The 21,891-nt window shown below is 41.9% G+C and overlaps 3 protein-coding genes across 3 annotated transcripts; 1 reads left to right on the forward strand and 2 right to left on the reverse strand.

Moving 5' to 3' along the window:
• Window positions 1-333: 333 nt before the first annotated feature.
• Window positions 334-2,985, reverse strand: fkbp2 (FKBP prolyl isomerase 2). The gene is made up of 2 exons (XM_076726924.1): window positions 2,081-2,985; window positions 334-1,154 (listed from the first exon to the last, which is right to left on the reverse strand). The coding sequence occupies exon 1, from the start codon at window positions 2,531-2,533 to the stop codon at window positions 2,117-2,119; it is 417 nt and encodes a 138-aa protein (XP_076583039.1). The 5' UTR covers window positions 2,534-2,985; the 3' UTR covers window positions 334-1,154; window positions 2,081-2,116.
• A 398-nt stretch (window positions 2,986-3,383) lies between these two features.
• Window positions 3,384-6,785, forward strand: LOC143318527 (protein NCBP2AS2-like). Its single transcript, XM_076726925.1, has one exon. The coding sequence runs from the start codon at window positions 3,384-3,386 to the stop codon at window positions 3,687-3,689; it is 306 nt and encodes a 101-aa protein (XP_076583040.1). The 3' UTR covers window positions 3,690-6,785.
• Window positions 6,786-7,103: 318 nt separating this feature from the next.
• Window positions 7,104-15,174, reverse strand: meltf (melanotransferrin). The gene is made up of 15 exons (XM_076726345.1): window positions 14,819-15,174; window positions 14,377-14,476; window positions 13,486-13,671; window positions 13,230-13,386; window positions 12,389-12,456; window positions 12,093-12,277; window positions 11,679-11,844; window positions 11,274-11,416; window positions 10,451-10,547; window positions 10,171-10,365; window positions 9,604-9,757; window positions 9,428-9,495; window positions 9,139-9,326; window positions 8,588-8,780; window positions 7,104-8,342 (listed from the first exon to the last, which is right to left on the reverse strand). Exons 1-15 carry the CDS (start codon window positions 15,041-15,043, stop codon window positions 8,275-8,277), a joined length of 2,193 nt encoding a protein of 730 aa, XP_076582460.1. The 5' UTR covers window positions 15,044-15,174; the 3' UTR covers window positions 7,104-8,274.
• Window positions 15,175-21,891: the final 6,717 nt, after the last annotated feature.

The following is a 21,891-nucleotide window of genomic DNA, read 5'->3' on the forward strand; positions in this document are numbered from 1 at the left end:
CCCGTCACCTGTAGATGGTCCAGGTGCAGCTGCCACACACACAGGATTCAGTGACTTAAGTGATTAGACTTGGTGGTTTTTCTTCTGGAGGTCAGTACCCGGGGCCGACACACACACACACAAATGATAATAATAATGATAATAACAGCTGTGTCGAGTCAGCTTGAATTAAAGGCATGAATCAGTCTTTTCACCATCCGACCCGGTACCTTCTTTTTACAGATCTTAACATACAAAAAGTAAAAATACATATACATGAAATACATCAGGCGTGCTAGTTTGGTTGTTCTCTTCAGTCACATAAATAGACATATTCCAAGAGGCTCCCAGAGCATAGGCCGCCCCAGAACTTTATTATCAGCCCCTTCCAGCATACATGCAATGGTAGGTTGAGAAACCTTCGTGATAATGTGCATAGTACTTTTACAGGGTGTAATTACCAGAATATTTCAGTACATGAATCAGACTTCAGGTCAAAAGTGTTCACAGACCTGCTGTGACGCTGTGCTGGCTTTATAGGCTGAACTACAGAACTACTGTAGACCATGTGAGACGTAAAGAGGCATCGACCGTAATGCAGAGACCAAAAAGGTCCATAAAATACACATAAATGAGGCAAAGGCAAACTGTAAAAATTGGTCTTTTCTTGTCCAACAAAACTACTGAAGACAGCAAGGTTTCCAGTAAGGTCAACATTTTATTATCATAAACATAAACAAAAGATTTATCTAAACTGTCCCTGGCTTGACTTCGGACTTAATTAACAACTAACAACAATTCTAATTGTTAACAATTAACAACTTAATTTGTGTGTGTGTAAAGAATGTAAAGATATGATGGAGTTAGAAATCACAGAAAATTAAACTAAAGTGAGAAGAAATGGCAGGACATGAGCATTCGTCAGCTCACGGCCAAATCCTGGTCTTAGCTGCTCACTGTCAATTCTACTAACGTTTAGGAAAGACATACAGCCTCTTCTGGTAACATAAAACAACATCATTTCAACAAATCAGAGCACAATAACCAGTTTAAAAGCGGGCAAAAGGAGGACGGTGGCTCTGACACCGCTTTGCCAACTCTTCTCCCATATTTGCCATGTCGCCTTCATCAGATGTCACATGTCTGCAATTAATGCTGCAGCCAGCTCCTGGAACCTGAAAGAAAGTGACACTTAACATTCACATCATTAAAAACAGCAGGTGGAACAATCCAAAAAGCTTTTTGGGAGCATTTTTTTTTCCTTTCTGTGATTATTCACTATATTTGCAATTCAATATTTATTCATTTGACATGTTAATGGTACATCCAGTAAGAGCTGGGTAACCACTGAAAATCGATACTGATATAGTCCAGAGGTTTCAGTTAAAACAGGCCTTTTTCTCACTTCCTGTCGCCTGCAGCTGTTTGGCTCGCTGCAGCCAGTCCTTCTTGTTCCATTACTGACATATTCAAAACTGATCTGTTGACCAAAAATGCTGAAAATAACAATATCCTGCTTTGTAGACACATTTTGTTGAACTATTATGCGTAGCAGTAAATACTAATTTGCTATAAAAGCCACCCCGTGCTCCACAGGTTGAATGCTCTCCGCGTCAAGCAGCAGCAGTGAACAGCACACATGAAGGCAGGCATCAATGTGATCAAATAAAGTAACAGGAAAAACGGATAACCAGCATGCACCACTCCATCCATCCACAGCTCGGATCTCTCCCTTCATCCTCTCATCCCTCACTCTACTCCTTCATCCCTCCACCCTCATCCTTATGTGGAGATCCTTATCATTCACCATCTATTCTCTCCTCCATCCATAATACACATTACACCATTATAAATCTGTATCTGTAGTTTTAAGACCTTTATTCTTCATCTTACATGGTGTGTGTTCCTACATTAATTAGTGTTTAATCGCATTATCGCACAGGAAACCTGAGACTATACTTTAATCCAGGAAAAATGCATGCAGGGGTATCGCAGGTTCGTAGGGCCCGAGCAGCTCACTTTGGCCCTCGGGACCGTGAATCAACCCGCGCATCTAAACCTTATTCGGAGGCAAAGTTGCACAAACCTGTCATTAACTTACGTTTTGACATTTGGCTTTCTTGCCATCTCTTCTTCATCAAAGTTCGGATCTCCTCTCGATGCTGAGCAGTTCCACTTCGAAGATGAGCGTCGCTCCTCCGGGGATCTTCGGAGGAGCTCCCCGGTCTCCGTAGCCCAGCTCGGCGGGGATGACCAGCTTTCTCTTCTCGCCCTCGCACATGCCCAGCAGGCCCTGGTCCCACCCTTTGATCACCTGGCCTGTGCCTAAGGTGAAGGTGAAGGGCCTGTCGCGGGGAATGCTGCTGTCAAATTCAGTTCCGTCCTCCAGCTTGCCCGTGTAGTGCATGTTCAGCACGTCTCCTTTACGAGACTTGATGGGACAGTTGTCCACTCGTTTCTTGATGCCGATCTGCAGCTTCTTCTTCTCGGCTCCGCTCACTTCCGCCGGGCTCAGAGAGAGCACAGTCACGGCCAACAACAGAAACACCCGCATGGCTGAGGTCCACTCAGTTTCCAGCTGACGCGTTTGGAGAAGACAGAGCTAAATGCCCAGGGAGCAAATCACGCGGATGAATAAGGGAACTCGGCCGGGGAAATGTGTTACCGAAAGCGGATGTACGTACGGTGCGGTGCGGACCCGGATGTATTTCACCGGCTGGTGTTACCAACAAAAACGTCCGGAGAAAATGTTACGTAGCTGAAGTTAGTTTCAGATTCGTAGGAGCAGGGTTTCGTCAAACGTTTCATTTAATGAAATGAATTTCTCTGCTGCGTTTAATTGTTACACCGCTTAGAGCAGAGCACCGTAGTAGTAGTAGTAGTAGTTTAAAATCCCTTTTCAGATCTGTGAAACTTTAATTCAACTTGCTTAAGATATCTTAACTCATAATCTGTTAACTTTCAGTGTGTGAAAACTTTGCCGTTTTATGTTTTTTCCCCCGTTTGCAATGCGTTGAAGTAGAGGTGTCCTTTAATGGAAGAGTCCTAAAGTAGTATATATCAAAATACTGAGGAACTGTATTGTCCCTGAAGTGACCCCGCCTCGCGCTCTCTCCTTGAATATGAATCTAACTTCAGCTTCACCTCAGACCTCACTGTCTCGTAAGTCTTTCCTTGGAAGTTAGCGGTCACCGCTGCAGTAAGTTAACTTTATATATTGTTATTGAAATTAAAATCAGAACTGTAATATGAATGGCAGTATAAGCAACTGTTGATAAATGTATATCCTCCAGCTAGCTCACGGTGAACGCTGGTGTCATTACAGGGCTGAAACACACGGGAGTTTAACGGGACTGCTAGCTTGCTAAGCTGTCAGCGGGGGTCTGTGGGAAACAATCGACAAAATGCTCTCTCGGCTGTTATTTAACCTCATCAACAACCTCCACGTCGTCGAGAAGTTGGCAGAATCACGGCCGATTCGCAGGGCGGCCCAGATCACAGCTTACGCCATCACCAAGGCTCAGATAGCCGGCAGAGACGCTTCGAAGCGGGTCCTGCGGTCCCAGACGCTGCGGCAGGTCCGAGAGGAGGTCGGCAAAGTCCCGGGTGATATGGGAGAGGTGGGCGGCCGCCTCCGGAGGGTCAGAGACACATTTGTGAATGAAGTGAAGGAGGGATGGAAGGACGGCTCCAGACAGATCAAGAAGTAAAGAGGACGGACTGGCCTCTAGCAGCCCAAAGAGACTGGGAGTGCAACTTGGCTCGTGGCTGGTTATTGACAAGCTGACATCTCATGTTTTTGTAACCTCACCTGACCTTTGGTTGAATAGTTATTAAAGTAGAAAAAACTGAGGTGATGTTTGAATGGTGTGCCTCAGCCAGTGACCCAGTGACCACTGGTTTTAATAATGTGAAGAGGGCTGCACTGACCCGGAATCTGTGGTCACACTATTTATGGTAAACTCTAATCATTGAATAAATTCACTCTATCCACATTGATGAGAACACACAGAAATACTGAATCTTTCAGAAAGCCTGTTGAGAAGTAGGAGCTGCCTTGGGGAATGTTAAGTGTAATTGTGGACTCGTGTGGAGGTTAAGTCCTGCTCTCTAAAGCAATGACTTGTAATTTTAACTAGACAATTTCTCCTGGGGAAATTTTGAAAGGGCCACGGGGTCTACTGCCCGACTGTGTACATATACATTACATTATATGCCCATTATGTCTGTTTGTGTGTGTGTGGGAGCATGAGAGAGGAGTGCTCACAGAGGTACTGCGCCTCAGAGGTTGCCACGGCAACTTGAGAGCCCCTCCCAATCATGCTCTGCGAGACACAGCTGCGCACGCACACACACGACCGCTCTCAGCACTTAGGCACACATGCACTCAGAGAGAGAAAAAAAAGCCATTTTCTGCCCCTGCGCTGGTCTCACGTTCGGGCTTCTGCTGACCAAACCGTATCTCCTATCAGAAAAACACACACACCGTGAGCGCCTTGAGGACTTTCTGAACGATTCGGTGTAATTTTGTGTTTCTACGGCAAATATTGTGGACACAATCGCGAGTTGAAAACAGGGCTCCTTTCTGATTCTCTCAGAAAATCTTTGTATTGGAGTCAATGGGGAGCAGAGGCAGACGTGGCCGCGCTTAGAGGCTGCTAATTCAAATTCTGTAAGTCTCACAGATTTTTCGAGCACATTTAGAGAGAGAGAGGACAAGTTTGTCTACAACTGTGGAAAAAATTATGCGTTTAAAGCATAATTTGTGGCTGGGAGGAGCGTGGAAAGACAGAAAATCTGGAGTTTTTTTAGGGTCTCTGCCACTCTGAGTACTGAGGCTCAGAGGTTGTCACAGCAACTTGAGCTGGTTGCCACTGACGATAGGGGCAGACAGAAAAGCGGAGAAAACGAGCCATTTTCTGCCTCTGCACCGCTCTCACATTTGGCCTTATCCTGAGAGAATGGTAGCTCCTATCAGAAAAAAACACAGACCATCATCGCTGTAAGGACTTTCTGAACGCGTCGGTGTAATTTTTGTGTTTCTACAGCAAATATTGTGGACACAGTCGCGAGTTGAAAACAGGGCTCCTTTCTGCTTCTCTCAGAAAATGTTTGTATTGGAGTCAATGGCTGCTAATTCAAATTCTGTAAGTCTCAGATTTTTCGAGCACATTGTGAGAGAGAGGACAAGTTTGTCTACAACTGTGGAAAAAATCATGTCTGTAGAGTGTAAACTGTGGCCGGGAGGAGCGTGGAAAGAGCAAAAATCTAGACGTTTTTAATCGGCTCTCTCCCACTCTAGCGGTGATGTCACCCACTCTAGCCTGTTACAGTCCACGTAATACACACCCATTGAAATCTGAGAATTTCTCCTAAAACGCTCATGGTCATTGATCAGGGATTACTCAAAAACGATATGAGCTATCAAAACGTGGCTTAATACACCAATAGACAAGACTTGTGTCTACAATTTAAAGTTTAAATGGTCTCTAGGTGAAAGTAGCAGTAGCCAGTAGAAAAAGTCAAATAATTTTTAATAAATTCTAGAAAAGTAATAGCACGCCGATCCCGATCGAGACGCACGTTTTGATATATCATTTGCGTGGGAGCTCCCAAAACTGTAGGAGTAGCGAATCGAAATTTGACATGGAAGAGGAAGAATAATGAGAAAAAACACGCAGGATAACAATAGTGCTTGAGTCTTGCCCCGTGGCCCTAATAAAAAGAATAATAATAATAACTTTCTCAGGAGAACAGACTCCCTTAAGCGATGGCCTCTTCACATGCAAAACCACACAGTTCATCTGATGATGTTCCGATAAAGTTGTCGGTGTTTCTTTTTTTTTTTCCCATTTCCCTTCAATCGATGGGCATTTATGCACCTGACACCAAATCCTGCCAAAGAGCTGTTGTGGATTTGTACATGGAGTTATCTTGGTAAACAGTTGTATTGGCCCTAAATGTAAATATATCGAGAGGTGTTGTTGACTGTGTAAATAAAGATTATAATGTATAACACAGCAGTTTGACTGCTAGTGTCAGTAGATATTCTGTGCCATTGATAGGTTACATTTCAGGACATAAAGCAAGATTAAGAAAGAAAAAGACTCAGGCCATGTTTTCCAAGTTTAGATTGTTAAATTAGAACATAGCTCTTTGACTGCAAGTGTGGAAAACATCAGACACTGACAGTAAGAGAAGAGGGCATGATGCTCACCTTTCACTGCCTTCAAGTTGTAACTCATAGTCCACTAGCTTGCACAATGACAGAGATATGAAACACAGATAAGGACATTTTATTTCTCCTGCTGACATTTGGTCTCTGTGGTGACAAAGAACATGTTCAGTGGTCGAGTATATTCCACCCATCCTCTGGCTCTGGCCTCAACCTAAGTGCTGTATATTGGACTGTCACTTAGAGCTGCAGTGATTAATCTATGAGGTGAATATCAGAAAATTATTTGACAACCATCTTGATGAATAATGAATCGTTTGAGTCATTTTTCAAGCAAATGTGATGGTTTCGCCTTTTCACGCTTCTCAGTATCTTAGAACATTGAATATCTATGAGTTTTGGACTGTTTGTACAAAGTAGAGGATGTGATCGTTGAAAGGCGTCACTGGTTTTGCTTTTTCCATTGTTTTGTCATGTTACTGTGTATGGATTAATCAAGAAAATACCAGGCAGATTAACTGATTATGAAAAGAATCGTTCATCACAGCTTTACTTTGACTGCTGTAAAACAACAGAAGAACACATTTTAATGGTGGCCTTATTATCTGCACAAATAAATAGTGAAATTCCATGTGTGGCCAAGATAAGATCCTCCTTTATTAATCACAGTGGGGGAATTTGCAGCATTACAGCAGCAAAGGAGATAGTGCAGCAGTAAGAAGCATCAGTAAAATGTGCAGAAAGGTGTGAGAGGAAATCAGATTTCTGCTCCAAAAAAGATCAAAGTAAAACCTCTTGTGTCTGAGGAAATGCAGCCATCATTTATTCTGATGCAAATAGAAAATAAAACAGTTCAAGTAACTGTAAAGGACGCTCGTGTGACAGATCAGATGAGAGAAACAGTTTGAAAGATCTGCAGAAAATTAAGCATAAAAAGAACAGCTTGTGTTTTGCAATGCACACTTTTATTCATTGGAACAAGCAAAAAGCAGCTCACATTGGCAACTTTATGTAGCAATACTTATGCAGGCGCACTGGCCTGGCAACTAAATATTAGTTACATGTTTTGTCATTTCACATTGAAATAAATCTCTATCAGGAGGAAGAGGAGGCAGTCGTTTCTGACAGCATGAGTCAGTACATATACACTGATATGGCACCTGAACTTCATATAAAAATAAATCTCTCAACATAGGAAAATACACACCCAAATCGACATTTTAAAACAGGAAACAGCATCGAGCAGCAGGAAGTACAGTAGATATGACAAGAAATGGTTAGAAAGAGGCATTTCTGGATTGACAGAGGGATTGACAAACAACTATTCACTCTCCAGCACAAACCACAGGATGTTTCTTTTATGTCCCCCTCTAATCTGATGGAACCTCGCCTGTGTGCCAGACTTCTTCACTCCATTTGTGTTCAAATGCAGAAACTGAGATGCTAAAAAGGTGTGAAACACGGTGAGGAATTTTGACTATCTGCTGCTAAAGCAGTTCCCAGGTATTTATCTATTTCTTTACCTCGACACATGCTGACATGCGCTCCTTGGACTATGCAGCATTTCTGGGAATAAATGCTTTTGTTCAGTTTTCTAAAATGCTATTTTTTCAATGTGAGCAGAAGCTAAAACATTATTTGTGGCTCATGTGCGCTTCAAAATCAGATCGCTCTTTGCAAAACTAGCCTTTGAGAGACAGGGATGCACTATCCTACTAAAGCAATGTAACAGGTGGCAGCAGACACACTGATATGGCAGCTCACCTTCAGTAAACACAACAGCATCAACACCTTCTTTCAGCATGTCTGAGTCACACTAGTTGAAAGTCCTTTAGCAACTAACTGTGTTCTCTGCCACCAAAACAAGAGACATCATGCTTTGTTTGCTTCAGCGCCATTTAAATCCAAAGACAGGTCCAACATGCCATCCTCTCGTATCATAAAATAAAACACAATCAGGCAGAAATCATAAAAAAAGAAAAAGAAAAAAAAAAAAAACATATTCAAGGATAGAGGGAGTGGGTCTCCAGACAAGTTAAGCTGAAGATTCCTGGGAGAGAAGATAATGGTGGAGGAAGGGAGCAGCAACAGAGGCTGAATGCTTGTGTCATAGTATGTCTTTACATCCAGATGTTGGTCAGCATGAAGCTGGACAGAGCCATCAGCAGCAGCCACACAGAGGACATCACTGTCAGAAGAGAAATTGGACAATATTAAACACTTTGACACAGTCCGACAAAGTGGCCATTTTATGCAGTGGCAGTAGCTTCCTCTCTGAGCAGTGGAGGAAGACGGATCTTCTTACATAAAAGTAGTAATTGAAGTAAAACAAGCAAAAGTCCTATGAGAGGAAAAAAATCTATTCCAAACTTAACAACAGCAGTCAGTTTGATTGGCATTGGATCATAAGGAATGATTTATGCAATCCTTTACCTGCACTTGATGAGTTACACTCCATTTCAACCAGTGAGTCCATGTAGCCCTGGCCCAGCCACTCCTGGTAGGTCTTCCTGTCACCAACCCCCACGAGACGAACAGTGGAGTCTTTGAAGATGAGATCTGTGCCTGTGTAGCCCTGCGAGTCAAACATCTTGAAACCGGAAGCTTTATCGCTGCCGAAATATGTCTACAGGGAACCACAGACAAAGAGAAACTGATTAATCACCAAACCTCACCAACAAAATCGATTCCCTGCATTCCAGTTGGCCAATGACGCACATTAACTTCTCTGTAAAAATGAACTTTCTGAGACATGAGCCTTCTCCGAGAAAGCGTTGACACTGAACATCTTGTCACCATTCTATCAAATTTATGTTATCTTCAAAAAGTAATCCTGTAGCAACAAGGCTCCTTTTTGAACACTCCCTGATGGTGTGTTCGAAGACACATCAGCATCTGAGAGTTCAATAATCTCAAGAGTGCGGCCCTTGACTCCAGTTTCAGGGCTCACTCACACGTCCTACAGACAGTATGAACACTCTTACCTGTGCGAGGTCCAGGAGTCCATAGACAGCGTGGATGTTGGTGTCAGGCCGCACCATCACAGCATGGGAAGGGACTCTGGCCAGGTTACACTGTCTGTACTGCGAGACCTCGACTTTACTGCCCTGAGAACAAAGCAGCTGGAAATCTGTTGACAGGAGATTCACTGCCCACGATTCAGTAGAGTGACCTGAACAAACACACACACAACAAAGTTGATTAGGTCCCTTAAAACTACGAGACTCTTCAAAGGGGAATGTTCTTTTTTTATCTTATAGTGACTTGGATTACCATCTGTGTTTTGTAAGACAGTGGAATGTTTAATAAAAGCCACATCGCCATCTCCCTTTGCCAGACACCTGAATGGACAGACAGACAGAAACATGGTGCATAAGTTCAACTAACTTTTCTTCTGGAGGTCACAGAGTTGCTTAATCATTACATTAGGACGTTGCAGTGTTCAGTACCTGAAGGCACCGTCGTATCCATCATACAGGTCTTTCCCCTTCTCACACTTGTTCTGTCCTGAGCTGTCTCCTACACACAGATCACACAGGCTGCTGGGGAAACCGGGCTGGTTGGCACCTGGTACACAGCTCTGCTTGAAGTACTCTCCCACCGCTAAGCATCATGGGAAACAGGAAATAGAAAGTCAAAGACTGAAAGGAAAATTCAGGCTTTGAGCCCTAAACACATCTGCTGTAGGAAAATACAAACTACTGCTGATGCAATTTGCTGATTAATTTGTAAATCAACAGAAAATCAATCCAATAATGCATGAACCGTTCAAGTCATTACTCAAATATAACATTCTTTGGTTCCAGCTTTTTATGTGGCTTATCTCTGTTATATATAACTCATATAAACGAATATAAAATGTCTTTCGTCATCATGATCTGGGAAATTGTGATGGGCATTTGCAATACTTTTTACATTTTCTCGATTACCAGTACATGACCACCATGATTTCAAACTACTATAGCACACAGCTCTGCCACACACACACACACACACACACACACACACACACTGACCTTGGGGTATCTGACAGTCCTTCGGGGTAATCAGGCCTCTCTCCATCAGCATTGCTATGGGAACGTTCCAGCCAGCCGTGCGACCGTATCCCGTGTGACAGGAGCGGCGGCCACGCAGGTCTTCAAGGTTACGGATGTCTTGGCTACTCTTTTTCACCACCGCCACAGCATAGTACATGGAACCATCGCGGTCCTCTGGAGACAAAAACAGCTTGTATCTGTCTTCTTTGAAACAAGAACGTGTGACTGTGTGTTTTTGTTTCAGCTTTCGTGTTTTCACCTGTGTAGCTCTCGCCAGTGGCAGGGACCAAGCCGTAGTCTTTGCCTGCTGTGTAGATGTAACCTCCATCCAAAGTGACAGCATCAGCCTCGTTGTTCTACACAAACATGAAAAGAAAGATCAGAGCCTGAGATGCCAGAACTGCTAGAACAAAGCCATCATTTGGTCTTTTTATTTAGCTGTCACAGATTTCTATGCACCACTAGAGCCTGATGGATAAATCAATATGACTGATATTATCTTATCACAGGTACATATCAGTATATGATGGCTGATGGTTAACAAGAAATACTGAAGATATGTCTGTGGCAGAGGTGGGACAAAGTTTTTCCAGTCACAAGTCTTTGCCTTGACGTCTCAAGTCAAATCTTAAAGTGGAGTTAGCAGGCTTAAGATGGTGAATCTGGGAAAAGATTTCCTCACATAAACATTTGCATGCTCGCAATGTCATTCTGAGCCTAATCATATGTTCAGATTAGCGTTTAGTTCAAAGCGCTGCTGTGCCCGAGTGCAGCCCCACAGTGCCGCTAGCATGACTGTAAGATAAAATGTGTATTAATTACTTTCAAATAAACTTCACATCATTTAAAATCAAACTATTCAAGTGCACACTGATGTGTTAATGCTTGGTGATTTCTGAGCTGAATGTTTTGCATGTTATCCTTCCTACATCTGAGTGTGATAATCTGAGATATCACATACCAGCACTAATTGAGTGTTTTCCCTGAAATATTAAGAGCGATTCATGTTTTAATTTGAATTGAATGAATAGCACCGCTGCTGTTCTTCAGGAACCAGGCACAGTGAGAGAAACATCTGTTACCTTGATTTTGTTCATGCAGTCGGTCACAGAGTCCCCGTAGAGGCACTTGATGCTTGGAGTCAGGCTCTTACTTTGGAAAGCCGTGGCCATGTCGCCACACTTCTGCTGCTCACCGCTGGACAACACACACCACCGCAGGACATCTGAGATATAGATAGATGGGTGGAAAAGAAGTAAAGATAGATAGGTGAGTTTTTAGCCCAGTTCCCCAGACAAGACTGAAACCAAACAAATAAAATCATACAGAAGCTGCCAAGACAGCCACAAGTGCTGTTTCTCCTAATAAATTAGTTGCATTTCACCTGCGCTGGTAACTGCTTTTGCTTAAGACAAAGTTATTTTCATGTTTGAGCACCATTTAAATATTTCAAATATTATTATATTATAGATAGACTGATGTTTTACCCTCAGCTTTACAGTCCATGGCTGTCAGAGCATTATAATATAATTGACCCATCCACTTCTTGGGGTCCTCTGACTCCGACCCCTGCAATGCGACAGACGACTCAGAGAAGAGTACAGTTCCTCCTCCGTACTCCGTAGACGAAAACATTTTGAAGTTTGACTTTTTCTGCAGACAGCAAGAGACATTCCATCAACCTCACAAACAGAATCTCACAGTATGTCATAATGTGAAAAGTGTCCGATTGCTTTGCTGTATCTACATAACACTGCACATAAAGATTATTTTGTCTAGCGTAATACAACTACGACATTTATTATTCCACTCAGGTGACAGGTGGAAAACGACTCTTGCTATTGGTGTACGAGCAGGAGTCATGTTTGTGGGTGTTAACAAAGTGATCTGAGTGGACGTACCGAGCCCTCCGCCAGCATGTTATACACCACAGAGGGAGTGATGTCATTGCCGACCACAATCCCACGAAATGGGATGCGGACCAGGTGGCATGTTTTCCACTCAGAGATGGGAGCTCTGTTGCCGTCACGACACAACAGCTCATAGTCCGATGACAGCCGATTTTGTGCCCAGGCTTCACCACGACCTGGCGAAATAAGAAGTTGTTAGCCAACAGACATGCTGACAAGCTAACTGACTCTGATGGGTCACCAGTTACTGTAACAACCAAATAATTACAAATTAAGTAAGATGTTACCGTCAGTGTTATCGATGGCTGTCGTGTGTTTGATGAAGGCCACCTCTCCTGCACCTTCAACCATACACCTACAGAGATAGAAACAAAACGAGGTGACAAGAATTAAAGGCGCAATGAAGCTACCTGCAGAATTTCACACAAGCTCTTTTCAGAGTGATTGCATGTGCTATTGCTGGCAGCGTGACTCTGCCGATAGCAATGTCGGCTGGCAGGGTCCATGACTTTGGTCTAGAATTAAAGATTTCAACAACTATTGGTGGTTTGTCATTGAACTCTCCAGCAATGAATCCTAAAACTGTGGTTCCCTGACTCTTCCTTTCATGACAGGACATGCGAAGACGCTAAACTAAGAATGTGAGCATGTTATAGGCTACCTGCTAAATATTAGCACGTTAGCATTGCCACAGTGAGGATGTTGTCGTGCTAGTGTTAGCATTTAGCTCAAATGATTCATTATGACAAACGTTTTTCTCAGTGCTACAATTGTTGCAAAAATATCTTTGAAACAGAACTTTAAACTTTTCGAACACCAGCACTTCATCGTAAAACAGCCCTGAAACTTCATTCATAGTGTATGATGTAAAAAAAAAAGTAAGCAAGTGAGACACATTCTGCACATTCATTTTGAAAAAAAACGGCATAATTAATGAACTCTTGAATGCTTCAATTTATATCCTGGAAATTACATTTGTTATAGAGGATATATTAAATATTTAAAAAGGAGTCATAATTGAATCCTATGTAGAGGATGACATGCCATCCACTCCACATGGAAATATAATGTCCTGCAGACCTCTCAGCTCTGTGTGTATAAGGTATATAAAGTCTGAATGTGAGTTACCTGAAAGCTCCTTCATAGCTGTAGTATCTCTCTTGACTGCTCATCTCACATATGTGCTTTCCGTTACCATCTCCTTTGCACAGCTGACACAGAGACGAAGGGTCACCAGCCTCATTTGCTCCAGGGATGCAGCTCGCATTGAAGAAACGTGCCACACCTAACCACACACACAATCACACACACACACACGTCCCTCCAGCTCTCTGTATGTACAGTCTATGTACGTGTATGCATGTATAGTAAGTATGTTTCCTACCCTGTGAGATTTTGCAGCCCTCCACAGACATGTAGCCCTGGTCTATGAAGTATCCTATCGGCATTTTCCAGCCGGCTGTTCGGCCTTTCCCTGTGTGGCAGCTCTTTCTTCCTGCCAGATTGTTGATGTTGATGCCAGAATTCACTTTTTTCACCACAGCAACTGCATAGTAGGAGGCTCCGGTAACTGTGGCAAAAACAGCACAGGTGTTAACACACATAGGACAGTAAGTTCTGTCAGTACTTTGACACCAATGTACTGTCTGACAATCTAACTTTGCACTCTTACTATCAGAGAGCAAAGTGCAGCAGTCTGTTTTGAAATATCCCACATGTAGTGCAGAGGTCTTCATTGGGGCAACAGGTGTGATAACTCAGAACATGCCTGCTTTATCTTGCTCCAGGTTATCCATGATAAACAACCGAACTAACTCGAGCTAATGTGTCATCATAACGTTGTGCCCGCAGGTGTTCTGCAGCACGGCATGAATGGAACAACTCTTCCATCACTTCTTGTGTTTTCAGATAAAAAACGTCCTTCATATCAGACGTGATGACGCTCTCGGATCTCAGACATTATAAAGCTTTCTGAAGGTGACACTGTTTCACACAAGAAGGAAGGTGACGGTTCTATATTAGTTTGGACATTTTTTTTTTTTAGAGAAGCTTGTCTTCCAACACTTTTCACATCTACTTTTCTTTGTGAATCGCCGTCTCTGTCTCTTTCTTTCCACATGTCTCTGTGAGAAAAACATCTTTAAACTGTCTTGCTAACGTCCTGATACCCCGTCATCATCAGTACTGTGTTCCTTCTGGTTCTTTTCTAGGAGTGTCACTCCTTGACCGCTGCTTCTCTCCTTGATGCTTTGAAAAGATTTGAAATGACTCTTACGATCTTCCTTTGTTTCACTGGCAGCCATCTTGAAGGAAGCAGTCTTCCCCAGCCTGTAGATGTCAGAGCTGGACATGGACAAGGCGTCTGCTTCTTTGTTCTGCAGAGGCACAGCAAACAAACAGATGAACGATGATGGAAATATCAGGGAGTTACAACAACACCATCAATATTAAGAGTCGTAGTGTTGAGAGACTCACATGGACAGCTGATTAACTTGAGAGAACATTATATGAAGAAACAGTGTTTGTGCTTGAGTAAGAATATGAACGTCTAAAGAAGTCAAAACTATCAGACTTGGTTAGATCCACAAAGGGTTTGACCAGATCAGCTTTTTAGACGAAGAGCTATTAGCTTTTGAGCATATCAGGTATTTCCTTATCACCTATGTGCATATGTATAATTCACACATTAATTCTCTGTTCCTGTTCCATGATCCGACCTCTAGCTTCTGAACGCAGTTGTCCACCGATGTTCCGCTGACACAGCTGAGGGAAGGATGGATGGAGACCTGGGAGAAAGCCCGAGACATGGCCTCACATTTCTTCTGCTCTTCACCTGAGATGGTGCACCATCTGATGTTGCTCTGGCCCAGCGCTGACAGAGAGAGAGCGACACAGAGAGCAGTCACCGTTAAAGTGTCCCACCGAATGACTCTTGAAAACATCCAGTAATCTCACGTATCCAACGGCAGCGGCTCTTTTCTTTCCACTGTGCTTTCTGCTTTAGCAGACGTACAAAATGAATAACAAGCTGGAAAACATTGTGTTTTAAATAAGTTTTCTGATGTTTCTTACATTTGCCACATTTGCCACATTTCTTACATTTGCCTGATGTTTCCTACATTTGCCATTTCCTACCCCCCACCCCCTCCAACACACTGTCACTGCACTGAGGAGCTCCGTCAGTGACAGGATGCTACATCCAAAGTGTGTGAAGGAGCGGTATCGCAGGTCATTCCTCCCTGCAGCTGTCAGACGGTACAATAAAAACTGCTCCAAGTAATCAGTGCAATAGTCTGTGCAATAAGCTGTGCGATAAAAATGTACATAACAGTCTGTAAATACTATCTGCAATTTCTTACAATTTTTTACAATTTCTTTCTATTTATTTTTATTTAAAAATTCTCACTCTTTTGTATATATTCTGATGTTTCTAATTTGCATGCACTTCTTATATTAATCTGCTCTACTGATGCTGCTGTAATCTGGAATTTCCCCTCGCAGGACAAATAAAGGAAAACTGAATTGAGTTGAATTGAATTGAATTTGCTTTTTTATTGTGAAATACTGCTGAGTTTTACTTTTTCACACCTCTGAAAACGTGACAGTTGAACAAACTTTTGACGGGAACTTTACTGTCAGAAAAAGCCTCTAACCCTTTAATATCTCTATATATTTTAAATATAACAAAAATGGTGCCATTTTGTGTAACTTAACAGCGCATTTGCTTTTGAAAATCAGCTCTCACCAGTATGTAGTATTAGCAGCAGAGCTGCAGCTGTTCTCCACGCGGCCATGGCCTCGTTCTCTCGTCCTCTCTCTGCTGGGTGAAATGGCCTCTTCTTCCCTCCCCTCTACTTTATATGATGACTCGTGAGTCAAAGTCCAACTTCTATCTTCAAGACTCAGCTTAAAGTCCTCGTGTGAAGCTCTGAAGAAGCTGTATTTTTACTGATTTACAACTCAGTCGTCATTCAGGTATCACAAGACTCTCAGCTTGGTTATTTGAAGTTCAGTGTAGAGTTTATGAAGCGCGCCTCTCTGGAGCACCAGGTCTGACACGTCTCTGCTGCTGCCTGGCTGCAGGCCAAAGTCTGGACAGAGAGGTCTTTTACAGTCAGAGAACCCCACCTCTGCTTTCCCTCTCACTCCTTTCCTCCACTCGTGTGGTGCTTTTCCACTGATGAGCAGAAGGAAAGACGGGATTCAGGCCAGCAGAGTGAGGCTGGTGGTTACTGACTCACTGCTCTGCCTGCAACAACACAGACACAAGGGGTCTGTTTACCTGCTTTGGTTGCTAACTTCAACCTTATCTCTGACTACAAGTTAGTCCTAAAAAGAACATGGAGGTTGATAAAGTCATGGAAAGTAAATTTACTCACGTACTGTACTTATATACATATTTGAGGTACTTGTACTTAAGTATTTCCATTTGACACCAGTTTCTTGCTCCACTGTAATTCAGTGGCAAATATTTCACTTTTTACTCCACTACATTTATTTGATGGCTGTAGTTTTTAGTCATTTAACATATTAAGATTTAACACAAAAACATATGACGGGCTTATAAAAAAGGAAGCAATGTTAGCATGTGACTGCCTGACAGTATCTGAAAGTGTGAAAATGTGCTCAATTTTAACATCTACAACACTAAAACCCTGCTTTAACATTAATAAATGATAACAATCTAATGATAATGACACATTTCCAAGTAATACTTTTGTGCTTTTACTCAACAATTTGACACCAAGACTTTTAGTTGTAATGGAGTCATTTTACATTGTGGAATTGCTGCTTTTATTTAAAAGACCTGAAAACTTGCTCAACCAGTACTTAATTCCTCTTTGTCAAAAGGTCTAAAAGGTCTCCTAACGTCTGTGGTACCTTTTTTTTTTAGCATTTAAATGTGCAAGGGTAGCTTACTCAGTAAATCCCCAAAGCAACTTTACTTTCAGGCTCACAAGTTTGAAGGTGTAAGAGATCAGGAAGAAATGACTCTTTAACAAAGAGGCTGTTTTGGCAGCTTCAGCAGGGTCTGGCCATCTGCGTGAATGATGGAACATCACACAGGATATGAGGCTGCATGATTAAGATAATAAAATATTTCTGCAAACATGCAGTGAAACACAGGAAGGCAGCATGATCATAAAAATGTGGAATTGCTCTGATTGTTCCTCCGTGTTTGTAGTGTGTTCCTCTGGTGCATGACTGGCATGAGTGACAACTTATTTAATAATAAAGCTATAAAAAGGTGTGTAATGAAATGATGACGATAACAACATCAGCTAATATCTCTGGTGCTAAACCATAAACATGAAATCTGATGAAACCAGGTTAACAATGCAACGCTGTAATTGTTTTTTACTTGTAAGTATCAGAACTGCGGATCTCGCGGTCCTTCACGTGTTTCACCGCTGTGTGCATCCAAGGTCCATATTAAGACACTTTTATCTTTGCAGATCATATATCCACACGTATGCACGTGTTATACATTTAATTGTGCAACCATTTTTTGTCCCCTTCACATCCTGAGGCTGATTCTTTTCAGTTTTAAAGCATCCACATTTTATGTCTCCTTTCAGTCTGTACTTTACTGCAGGAAACACAGATTATGGCCATCAAGGACAGGATGAAGTCCAGGAGAGTGACACTGAACTTTGGACCTGATACATATGAGTGAGGTGACACAAGAGCTGAAAGTAGGAAGATTATTGATACATGTATTTCAGAAATTCAGGCTTCTTTTTTACGATCTTGCAGTCAGGTATGACCTCATTCACATCAAGTGACCAAAAAGCTGTTGGCTCAGCTGCAGCACAGTGATTGATTAACACAGAGAGAGAGAGAGAGAGAGAGAGAGAGAGAGAGAGAGAGAGAGAGAGAGAGAGAGAGATTGTTAAGAAAGAGAAAAACAAATTGGATAAATGTGGGTAAAGATTGATGAATATATGAGCTCATAGAAGATTTGTGTGTTCCTGTGTGGAATCTGACACTTGTTCTCACAGTGTCGATAAAATTGTTAAGACAAGGAAAAAACAAGTATATAAGGAACACTGCACCTGCCAGCTGCTGCTAACTGATGATGAAGACAACCCTCAGTGGGGTAAAGGCTCTTTATTTGCCATATGTGCTTTGGTCAGCTGTCTGCAATCTCTCTTCTTTATCGTAACGAGTTTGAGTTTGTTGTACACTCTGTCATGTTATTTGACTCTATCTAGTGGCTGAGAATTTTCAGAAAGTGAATTCAAATAGCAAAATTAGAAAACCAACGGATTATTTTTAGAATTAAATCTGAAGCTTTGATGATTTGTTGATGCTTGATTCTGATTTTAGTTCCACTGTATGTGGAGCTACAGTGGTTAAGAGCAGTTTGTAGTTTGTGTTTTTATGTTTAATTGTGCTTTTTAGTCTTGATTTGGCATTTTCGGTCACGCTGGAGGCATGTCTCCAGACATGGAAACATCACTTGGTCGATTCACACAGCGTGCTGGTGTTAGCATGTATTTCACAGCGTAGTACAGACGACTGTTGTTCATCCTCTAAAATACTCAGTGAGACGTTGCTGACTTCTGTTTAGTAGCTATGAATTTTCAGATAATGAATGCAATGTAAAAAAAAAAAAAAAAGCTACACGTGGAAATAATTTGTAGAATTATAGCCCAAACTGTATTTGTACGCAAACTGCAGTGGTGAAGAGATTTTTAAAAAATAAAAATAAAAATATGATTGTGTTTTCTGATTACTTGTTCCTTTTGGTTCACTTCTTAAAAACTTCTTTACTTTTTAATAATTAATGACTGACTACTGACTGTCTCTGCTACACGGAACCACATTAGACATCATTAGAAACCACTACAAACCTGCTCCAGAGGTGAAAGCAAAGGAACATATATTCATATTTACAGTTCTTCACACATCACATTCATGCATTCCAAAAAAAATAACCATCATCTCCGGCCATCAGTCGAGGATTTCAGTAAATCTCAATAAAGACTTTTATTTTTTTTGTACCAAAATAGGCAGTTAGAGCAGGGATAAATATTATAATATGTTAGATATAGATCCATCTCTTTAATAGATTCTTTGCATCGGTGCTTTACTCTAACAGACAGTGGCATGATCCCCTGGCTAAAACACACAGCCAGAGTCATACAGAGAGTCCAGTTCTGCTAACTGACGACACCACTGGTTTACTCGATTCATAGAGGATTATACATGGAAAGAAATAATTTCGCTAAACATTCTGTGAGGACACATTAAAGCTTTCAAAACACATGTGGTCAAAACTATTTATTATTTGGGTCTAAAAACTACTGTGTTGACAGAACGGCCTTTCCGTATGTCTCCAGTCTCCAGTCAGCTTGGAGGAGTCGCCTGGGGGTGGGGGTGGGGGGGGTGAGGGGGTGATGGGAAGTGGATAGCTGACAAGGTCCATACAGGGGCTCTGTTACCAAAAGCATCTCGGTATTTCAAATGTTACGCTTGACAACAGAGATTATCTTCATGTGTCAGGTTAGCCCCATTTGTGACTTCACTCTCAGTTAGCTCTGTATTTACTCTCTGCCAACTCCTGAGGGAAATATGTGCTCCATTGTGTTCACCAGCTAGTTGCTCACTTTGTCTGTCTGTTGTTTGCCGCTGAGCAGGTAGTGTAGGGTGGGTTTTTAGAGCTTTTTCACGGAAAACGATGCCATGAGAGCACTGACACTGAACCAGAACAGTAAAGTTGCAGCCAGACAGCTAAACAATGAACTGTGAAGCTCCATAAAGCTGAGTGGAGCTGCAGATTCAGATGATTGTTCTTTGTAGGTTCATCACTACAAGCAAGTCCTTTCACACTGTCATGCTGTTTTCACATTGTCATTTCATACATTATTATAACAACATTGATTACAGTTGCTATAAGGGACAAGCCAAACAGTTATTTTTTGCCTGTTACCCAGCAGAGGGTTGTGTCTTCAAAGGTATTTTCATTATCTCATAGATGTCTACTCTCTGCCTGGAAAGATAAAATGTTTGCCCAGAGCTAAACCCACACTTAAACAGTTTCTCTCTCAAGACTGTGACAGTTTTTTTTTTTTTTTTTTGCAAACACAGCTGATCCTGTCAAAACTGTCTATCAGCATGAAACCAAAAGCAACATGAATTATACTGCCCACGGGTGTCCTCGTGCTCATGCATGTATGTAAACACACCTTGTAAAAACACTGCTCCGTAGCACTTTTTAAGCTACCAAAGGTATTAAGCACGCAATGTGACTTGGCCAGATAACAAGAACAGGACAATAAACAAGATGAAGAGAAAAAAATCCAGGCCTGTGCTTTCCTTCATCCAACATTATGAGGATATATACCAGTTAACTATATTCCATGATGTGTGTTCACCTGTTGTAAAGCGACTTAGCTTTACAACAGGTGAACTTTACAACAACTCTGGAAAGACTGCTACACACAACACATGTGCAAAGCAAGGGTCACGCGACTGACGGCGCCAGCATCGACAGGCTACTTGTACTATAGTGTTGCGTGTTGTAGCACCAAGAGCAGGAGACAGTGCAGACTGTACACATCCATGGGATGACGAAAACAGCTTTGAAAATACAACCCATCCCTGGATAACAGGTAGAAATATTCCGCTTTGTGTGTCCACTATGTGCCTGTATCATGGAGCAACATATGGAGCGCTGAGGTCACAAATGGTGCTAGCTTCAGGTGTTATTTTATGCATACTGGGACCGAAGGCTCAAACGTATAAATCCAGCATGAAAACATGTGTTGCAAAAAGAGCTAATGCAGCTGAATAGTTAGTCCTGACAGTAGCGTTTAACTGATGTCTTTAACGATGCAAGAAAAGCATGACATACAGCAAATGATGACCGCATGAACCAAAAGGTGTTCCCTGACCTCTCTGTTTCAAACCAGCATTATCGTCACTGCTGGCTGAAAGAAAAGTGAGTGCATCACACATCCAAATACCAAAAACAGCGGGATGGCATCAGTTCTGTCACGCTAAGATGCTTTTAAGAAACCAGCCCTCGTTAGTGCAACTACAGTGAGAAGGAAAGCTATAACGATGATGCTGATGATTATGATTGTGATGATGGTGTTGATGAAGATGATACACTGTTTAATGCTGGAGTGCTCAACTAATGTCACACTGTGAATGTGGAGAAGGGGAGGAGGGGGGAGATGAAGGCATGACACAAAGAGGAGGAAGCGGAGGAGGAGAGGAGGCAGAGAAGCCCTAGTGGGAAGAAGACTTGGGTAGTACAGAGCCAAGTTTTTAAAGCAGACGCTCTGGGCCCGGATTTATCAAACTGTTGGACTTAAGCTAAACACAAATATCCTTCACTTTTACTTCCACTAGACCTAAAAATTCAAGCTATGCCTCAAATTTCTTTTGTTGTGAAATATTCTTTAGCCTGCTATCTGCATGAGATCTGAACCTTCGACACCACTTTTTCTTCTTTTAGTTCTTTGCATTTATCAGGGCGCAAACAACAAGAATAAAGCAGTCATTGATTTTGCCTGCAATGACTTTTCATGTATCTTCATTATCTGCACTTGTCAACATGGAACTAAGTGATCATTATTTTCTGGTTTCTCTGGAGCACCAACAGGACAATTTCTTTCCTGCTCCACCTTCTTCATTTTTTTTTCCCATTTCCAATTGTTCAATCCAGATTATTTATATTTGTATGTTATAAATGTTCGAGGTTGTTGTGAATTTCTACACTAATAAGATAAACTTTTTAAAAATCCATAAGACATTTTTCCATTTTTTTTGGGAATAA

Source organism: Chaetodon auriga, chromosome 3 (genome assembly GCF_051107435.1).
Source record: "Chaetodon auriga isolate fChaAug3 chromosome 3, fChaAug3.hap1, whole genome shotgun sequence".
Lineage (NCBI taxonomy): Eukaryota > Metazoa > Chordata > Actinopteri > Chaetodontiformes > Chaetodontidae > Chaetodon > Chaetodon auriga.